Raw genomic sequence first — 8,274 nt, 5'->3', positions numbered from 1 at the left:
AGGATGGACTTGATCTCCTGACCTCGTGATCCGCCCGTCTCGGCCTCCCAAAGTGCTGGGATTACAGGCTTGAGCCACCGCGCCCAGCCTGCAATAAACATCTTTAAGCCAAAGTTTTTTTCTGGATTTAGGTTTATTTCCTTTGGGAAAGATTCCCAGAATTGGAATAATTACGCATGAAAGGGGGTATGAACATTTTTATAGCCCTTGATGTGAGTTGCCAAATTGTTTTTTAAAAAGGTTGGACCAATTTTGACATTTCCACTTAGAGTGAGAGAGTAGAGTTGTAGATTTTGAGGAGGAAGTAGGCTACCTCTGCTCAGGTCTGGGGGAGCTTTCTAGGAGAGGTGAGGCTCAAAATGGATCTACAGCCTGGGATGGCAAAGAGTGGGGATGGGCTCTAGGAGGGAGAAGTGACAGGCAGCGGGGTAGGAACAGAGCCAATCTGGGCCCAGAGTCCGGTTTGGCAGAAGTGAAATGTCACACGGCAATAGGAGGAAGAGGTGAGACTGAAGAATTGGAAGAGGGGTAAATAATGGGGGGCTTCTAACACCTGGCTGAGGAGTTTGGACTTTGCCTGTGGGTGGTCAGGAGCGATGGTGTGTTTTGGAGTCGAGTTGAGGGACTGAAGGCATTGTCAGCCATCTGTGTAACCCTGATCCTTTCCATAATTTCCCTTCGTTACTCCTGCAGATGGGAGCAGCCTCCCAGAGTGGGTGACAGACAACGCTGGGACCCTGCATTTTGCCCGGGTGACTCGAGATGACGCTGGCAACTACACTTGCATTGCCTCCAATGGGCCGCAGGGCCAGATTCGTGCCCATGTCCAGCTCACTGTGGCAGGTGCGACCGTGGCAGGGGCCCTTGGGCTGGGAGGGCCCTTTGGGGTAGCACCATGTACCCTGCCAGCCCCTTGGCTCACCCCTCCCTGCCCCTCGCTGGTCTCTTTCCTTCCAGTTTTTATCACCTTCAAAGTAGAGCCAGAGCGCACGACTGTGTACCAGGGCCACACAGCCCTGCTGCAGTGTGAGGCCCAGGGGGACCCTAAGCCACTGATTCAGTGGAAGGGCAAGGACCGCATCCTGGACCCCACCAAGCTGGGACCCAGGTAGGGCCGCCTCCCTCCCATACCAGCCCCTCCTCTCCTGCAGTGCCCACTCCCTGCGAGCTGGCCAGCGCTGTGGCTTCTCCCCTGGCAGGATGCACATCTTCCAGAATGGCTCCCTGGTGATCCACGACGTGGCCCCTGAGGACTCAGGCCGCTACACCTGCATTGCAGGCAACAGCTGCAACATCAAGCACACGGAGGCCCCCCTCTATGTCGTGGGTATGGGCTGGGGAGGGGTGTCCTGCACAGGAAGTGGTGGACCCAGACATTTGTCACCTTGTACTCAGTCAGCCCCTGTGTACAGAACATGACACAAGCCATTTTTGTGGCAGAGGAGGGGATTCGGCTGTCTCACCATGCCACTGCACAGTCTTAGAGTCCTTGCTCAGAGCCGGGCTGTCGTTTATTTAACATCCCATGGTCGGTGAGTGTGTGTGTGTGTTGCAGGGGAGGGTGTTCTCTTCCTACAATGCTGCCTCCCAGGTTCCTGCAGCAGCCACACATATCTCTGGGTGGCTGGGGAGGAGGACCAGGTCAGAATGCAGTAGGACAAAGTTCTTTTCTCCAGGAGGCCCAGAGAGAATGATGGGTCCAGTGAAAGGCCCTGCACTTAACTCTGTGCCCCTGGGAGACTTATTTCTCCTCTGGGGACTTGTTTCTGCATCCACAGGTGAAGGTGGTTTAAATGAGAAGCTCTCAAACTTTCTTGGTTTGGCAGCAGTTATTTTTCTAGCCAAAGTATAATGTGAAAGTTTAAATGGATGAAAATGAAGTGAGGAGGCCCCTTGGTGGGAGCCACTGGGGTGTGTGTGGCAGTGGGGGGATCCTGCATGGTCTCTCTCCCTTCATTCCCCCAGTGCCTCTTGAGACCCCTCGGTGGGGGCCATTGAAAGGTCCCTAGACCAGCAGATCCCTTCTACAGATCTGTTCGTTGAAAAACCTGCTCTGTGCCAGGCAGTGCCTGGAATTCTAAACCTGAAGCTCCCAAATGTTGTTCTCTGGGGCCTGGCTCACATTATCAAGTCCCTTGGGAAGCTTCTTTTTTTTTTTTTTTTTTTGAGACGAGTCTGCTCTGTCGCCCAGGCTTCTGAAGTGCAGTGGCGTGATCTCAGCTCACTGCAACCTCCGCCTCCCAGGTTCAAGCAATTCTCCTGCCTCAGCCTCCCGAGTAGCTGGGACTACAGGCACCCGCCACCACGCCCAGCTAATTTTTTGTATTTTTTAGTAGAGATGGGGTTTCACTGTGTTAGCCAGGATGGTCTCGATCTCCTGACTTCGTGATCCGCCTGCCTCGGCCTCCCAAAGTGCTGGGATTACAGGCTTGAGTCACCGCGCCCGGCCGGGAAGCTTCTTAACAAATAGCGTGGGTTTGTGGTGGCTTCCTGACAGGTGTGCGTATCTATGTCGCCTGCCTTGACTTGCGATGCAGAACCAGCTTGGGAACCCCTGGCCTCATCTCCTTCAGAGTCTTCCTTTGACCTCAGTGGGGCATGAGGACCTGCTGGCCCTTGTTAAAGCCAGTGAAGGTGGTGACCCTCCCGGGCCATCTGTTAAGTTGTCCTGTTGATGGGGCTGGGAGGAGTTAGTGGAGAAGCAGGGCTTGTTTTGCTTAGCAGCGCCTGCCCAGACCCATCTGTGTGTCTCTCAGACAAGCCTGTGCCAGAGGAGTCGGAGGGCCCTGGCAGCCCTCCCCCCTACAAGATGATCCAGACCATTGGGCTGTCGGTGGGTGCCGCTGTGGCCTACATCATCGCCGTGCTGGGTCTCATGTTCTACTGCAAGAAGCGCTGCAAAGCCAAGCGGCTGCAGAAGCAGCCCGAGGGCGAGGAGCCAGAGATGGAATGTCTCAACGGTGAGAGGCCCTGGAGGGGGAGGTGGTACCCGTGTGTAGGAGCTGAGCGCCCTCCCGCGGCCACGGAGGGGAGAGCGCCAGCCCTCAGAAAACCGAGCCGCTGTTGCTGGATCCTGGAGGTGGGGCTGCCACACCCCTAGTGGGAAGCCTGGAGTTGGCTGATTCCCAGGGCCTCGGCTTCTGAGCAGCCTGGCTTGAGACTTCTTCATTGGAGCCCCTGGGACCAGCTTCCTGTGATTTCCTTCTGTTTCCTCCTCCCAGCAGGAAACCACAGATACCATTAGTATACGTATACATGTTGCTGTTGCACGTCTTGTTTCCCCCCATGAGTCTAAGAGTTCCCCCAAGGGCAGTCTTTCCGTTTACTTCCCTTCTCCTATCCCCACTTCCCTGGACTGGGAGCTCCCTGAGGTCATTACTGGGTCTCTCCTATCAGCTCAGGTGTTCAGGAGCAGGGGTTGGGTCTCCATTATTGTGATTTTCCCTTTGTGCCTGTTTAGGACTTTGCCCAGTAGGAGGCCCCATGAAAGCAACAATCCTTATGTGTAGCTATAGTGTTCAGGGACCAGTGATTCAGATTAGACGTCTGCAGTTGGCTCCATCTCAGAGGTTGTAATCAGCTGTGCATCACTAAGGGGTCATACCCTAGGGGATGCCCATACCTCCCCCACCCAGCCCCAGCCCCATCATTTTATCATTTGGGCTTGCCCCTTCATGTGGAGTACTGTAATTGGACCCAAGTTGGCAAGAGTGGAAGACCAGGGGACGGAACAGAAATCCCCGTGGTGGCCAGAGTGTCAGGTCTCATCGTGACGCTCCTGTCCTCCTGCCCAGGCGGGCCTTTGCAGAACGGGCAGCCCTCAGCAGAGATCCAAGAGGAAGTGGCCTTGACCAGCTTGGGCTCTGGCCCCGCAGCCACCAACAAACGCCACAGCACAAGTGATAAGATGCACTTCCCACGGTCCAGCCTGCAGCCCATCACCACTCTGGGTATGTTGCCTTGAACACAGCTGCCCCTGCCTAACTGCAAGTCACCAGCTGTGTCTTGAGGCTGGGTACAGGCTAGTGTTCCGAAGTCCCTGAAACCTAGAATGTTAGAGGTGGACGGAAGTGTAGATAGAGATCTAGCCCAGTGTGGCCCCAGAGCCTGTTATTCACTGCCTTTCGTACAGATTTTGTCATTCCTGTGTACTACCTGTAGTATTACTTACTTGATGTTTTATTTAAATTGACTCTTTAAAAAAACAGACAACAACAGAAAAGCTAAGTTACCTTTGTTGTAGGAAAAAATAAGAGAAATCATGGGTTTGTTGTAGTTAAGTTTCTTCCTAGCATACATTAAGACATGTTTACCATGAGCCACCAAAAATTCTCATGCGAATCACCCTTTGGAAAATGCTGAATATTAGTTCAACCCTTTTATTTTGCTGCTGGAGACACTGAAGCCTTCGGAGGGAGGGGGTCACAGCAGAACCGGGTCTCATGCCCAGCCCAGGTGGGTGAGTCCCCACTGTAGTAGAGGCTAGGCCCCTCCCCCAGGTCAGGAGCTGCCTCTGCCCGGGTGAAGGTGATTGGCTGACTCAGACTGTACCCACAGGAAAGAGTGAGTTTGGGGAGGTGTTCCTGGCAAAGGCTCAGGGCTTGGAGGAGGGAGTGGCGGAGACCCTGGTACTTGTGAAGAGCCTGCAGAGCAAGGACGAGCAGCAGCAGCTGGACTTCCGGAGGGAGTTGGAGATGTTTGGGAAGCTGAACCACACCAACGTGGTGCGGCTCCTGGGGCTCTGCCGGGAGGCTGAGCCCCATTACATGGTGCTGGAATATGTGGACCTGGTATGCTGTTGGCAGCGGACGCGGGGGTCTCGGGTAGGGAGGGCAGTGTCCTACAAAGGTGGGAGTCAGGGGCTGGAGCACCGTGAAAACCTTGTCTTGTGCGGTCTCAGCCGAGACCTCGCCTGCCTGCTGTTACACCTTGCCCACCTTGCGATGCTCAGCTTCTGCCTTCCCTGCTCTTGGATGCCTGCATTCCCTTTATCAGCACCCAGTCTTTCCATCTGTATCTCGGGGGAGGGGTTGGTCCTAAATTCTTCTGGGACTTCTCACTGTCACACTGCAGGGATGCCTTCCAGGTCATCTTCTCTGACTCCTGTTTTCTTTGGTTTGTTATTTTTTCCTCCCCAAAAGCTTGTCCCCACTTGAGAATAAATATATCAGAACCCACTTTCCTTCCCTCCTTCCTAGCACCACTTGTGACATGAGTGTTACCCCAGCCACCAGCCTTCTCCTCTCCACTCAGGGCATCGTTCCCAGAGCTGCCCCTTCCTCTTCATTCCCCAGCTGGTCCTGGCCCTCGCCCCATGGTCCTCAAACTGCTGCTTGTCAAATCCCTAGCTCTGGGGCAAAAGCAGGCAGGAGTCCTATCAATCTTTCCATTAACAAGTACTTATGCAGCTGGGCACAGTGGTTCACACTTGTAATCCCAGCACTTTGGGAAGCTGAGGCAGGGGGATCACTTGAGACCAGGAGTCCGAGACTAGCCTGGTCAACATAGCAAGACTCTGTCTCTACAAAAAGTTAAAAACAAATAAACAAGTACTTATGAATACTTTATGTATGTTTCTGCTGCTGGTGTTCTCCTCTGTTTGTTTCTATTCAATTGTAAAGCTCTAGAGGACAAGGGTTTCCTCTCTGGAATATTTGAGGACAGTGGGTAGGGGACTGTTTTCCTCTTGGCTCACTGAAGATAGGGGCTCTGCTGCCCCACCTGTCTGGAGGTTCCCCTTGGGGTAAAAATGCCAATTCTCCTCTCTTTCTGACTGACAGAGCCTCTAGGAGGCGTCTCCTATATATTTTTAAGTTCTGTACTCCCAGTGAACTTTCCCCAGGAAAGGGGCCCAGGCTAGCTTAGGCCTTCTCACTGCCTCCCCAGGCAGGAATTCTGCGAGCACCTGCTTTGTCTGAGGCTTTACAGCCAATGGCTCTGCACTGACCTGAGCACGATGCCTGGCTTTTCCCTTAGGGAGACCTCAAGCAGTTCCTGAGGATTTCCAAGAGCAAGGATGAAAAATTGAAGTCACAGCCCCTCAGCACCAAGCAGAAGGTGAGGATGGAGTGAAGGAGGGAGGGAGAGGGTGCCCAGGGAGCAACAGAGGCACCATTTATTGAGGGCTCTCTATGAGCCAGGCCCTATGGTAAGAACTTCACATGTGTTACCGTAATTATCATGGTAGTCCTCTGAAATATATACTACTATCCCCATTTTGTGGATGAAGACATTGAGGCTTATGAGGTTGTATGACCTGTCCCAGGTCATGTATCCTAGAAGTGGCTTTGCATTGCCATGCTGGCTTCACGGAGAAGAGCTACCCTCGGACCTTGCCCCTGGGCAGGAACTTGCATTGGAGCAGGACGCCTGCCCATCTGCAGTGAGCTCTGAGCTGGAGAAGCAGCAAGCAGTCTGAGTGCAGGGGCCTGCTGGGCTGGGTGTGGGCCTGAGCTTGTTTCTTCAGCTCTGAGTGGAGAAGACTCTTCTGTGAATGGGCTGCCTGCCTGGGTTTCCCCCTCTGTGGTTTGCATCTTGCCCTCTCCCTTGGGTTGTAGCTGCCCAGGCTTTCCTTCTAGTTTTCCTCCTGCCTTCTGTGCAGAGATTGCTCTGGGCACAGAGCCCTGGCTGGGGCCCTGGTGGTGGAGCAGACCTCGGTTGAAATAGTGAAGAAGGGAAAACTTGCCTGCTACCCCCTGCCACCTCAGTCCATACCTTTCCAGTGCCCGGGGCTTGCTGTGGCCCGGCCCCTTCTTCCTTCCCTCAGGTTCTTCTTGTCCACAGCCGCCTCCTCTCCCCTCTGAAATGGATCTACTTCCTTCCATGTGACTGGGGAGTCTGCTTCCAAGCTGGCAGTGAAGTGACCTCATAAACCAAATCAGAGCTCGGGGCAGGGTAGGCAGAAGGCTCTGCCCTTTCTCCCAGGGGACCATTCCTTGCCTGCTAGGCTGTCCCAGGTCACCGACTCTAGAGGCAAAACAGAAAGGCATGGCTGGCAGATGAGTCAGGTGAATGGGACCCTGGCTGCCCCCAGTCTCTCTGGGGGAGCAGCTCTGTGCCCTTCAGGCTGGCCCTCTCTTATTACATGTGAATTTACTAAGACCCAGACAGGACAAGTGACCTGGCCTCCTGACACCACACCCCTACTTCCATCCCCATGAAGCTGCAGGAACTGTGTACAGTGGCTATAGAGGAGAAGCCACAGGATGGGACTTGCTACACCAGCTAAGTGAGATTTCAGGACTGAAGAGCTCACAAATTAGGACACTCACAGAGCCAGTGAATCCTCACAGAGCCAAGTGTGGCCCCAAGGGCCCTTGGGAATGCAAAATTAAAACAGGCATCAGCTAGGTGCGGTGGGAGGCTAAGGCAGGAGGATTGCTTCAGCTCAGGAGTTTGAGACCAACCTGGGCAACATAGCAAGACCCTGTCTCTACAACAAATAAAAAGTTAACCGGGCACGGGGGCGTGCTTGTAGTCCCAGCTACTTGCGAGGCTGAGGAGGAAGAATTACTGGAGCCCAGGAGGTCGAGGCTGCGGTGAACCATGATTGCAGCACTGCACTCCAGCCTGGGCAACAGAGCACGATCCTGTCTCAAAGAAGAAAAAAAAAAATGGACAGGCATCTTGCCCTTGGGGCACTTATGATCTAGCGGAGAGATTAGGTACATGAGTATGACCTGTGCCTTACAGACTTGAGGTAAAACAGAAAGCAAGTGGGAGGCATTAAGAGATGTTGAAGACACCCATGTCCTTCAGGTGGACAGATGGTTGTGGTTAACAAAGAAGTTTTCCTAGTAGAGAAAACCATTTAAGTTTAGTTTGCAAGGACAGGAAGTAGTTGAATGGCAGGAAGGGGATGGCTTCAGGAGTCAGGGGAGTCAAGGTGGGATTCTCTGGCTGGGTTGAGACATAGGCTTACAGGAAGTCAGTTACCTTTCTCGTGATCTAAGGCACTCTATTTGACTGCAAATCATCACCATCTTTGCTAAACATCTTTTTCACACTTTTTTTTTGTCATAGTGTCTTAAATATGATAGGAGAGCTTTAATAAGTTGGGTTCTACACTCTCCAAGGACAATACTCTTCATTACATAGAGAGGATGCTTTAAAAAAAAAGCAGGGTGCAGTGGCTTACGCCTGTAATCCCAGCACTTTGGGAGGCCGAGGCAGGTGGATCATGAGGTCAGGAGTTCGAGACCAGCCTGGCCAACATGGTGAAACTCCATCTCTGCTAAAAATACAAAAATTAGCCAGGCATGGTGGCAGGTGCCT

At 53.2% G+C, this 8,274-nt stretch overlaps 1 protein-coding gene across 5 annotated transcripts in view; it reads left to right on the top strand.

The window, feature by feature from the left end:
- Nucleotides 1-8,274, top strand: part of PTK7 (protein tyrosine kinase 7 (inactive)) — an 89,225-nt gene that overhangs the window by 65,982 nt on the left and 14,969 nt on the right. For 4 of the 5 annotated variants that reach the window (XM_011960393.1, XM_011960391.1, XM_011960390.1 and 1 more), the window contains 7 exons: nt 694-843; nt 958-1,108; nt 1,200-1,327; nt 2,757-2,960; nt 3,795-3,950; nt 4,558-4,790; nt 5,977-6,057. In XM_011960393.1, coding sequence (XP_011815783.1) covers nt 694-843; nt 958-1,108; nt 1,200-1,327; nt 2,757-2,960; nt 3,795-3,950; nt 4,558-4,790; nt 5,977-6,057 — 1,103 coding nt within the window. The remainder of the gene's footprint in view (nt 1-693; nt 844-957; nt 1,109-1,199; nt 1,328-2,756; nt 2,961-3,794; nt 3,951-4,557; nt 4,791-5,976; nt 6,058-8,274) is intronic. The other variant, XM_011960392.1, reaches the window with a different exon arrangement.

This window comes from Colobus angolensis, unplaced genomic scaffold (genome assembly GCF_000951035.1).
Source record: "Colobus angolensis palliatus isolate OR3802 unplaced genomic scaffold, Cang.pa_1.0 Scaffold51, whole genome shotgun sequence".
NCBI classification, from domain to species: Eukaryota; Metazoa; Chordata; class Mammalia; order Primates; family Cercopithecidae; genus Colobus; species Colobus angolensis.
Note: the sequence above shows the minus strand (reverse complement) of the source record. Positions and strands in the feature narration are given on the sequence as shown.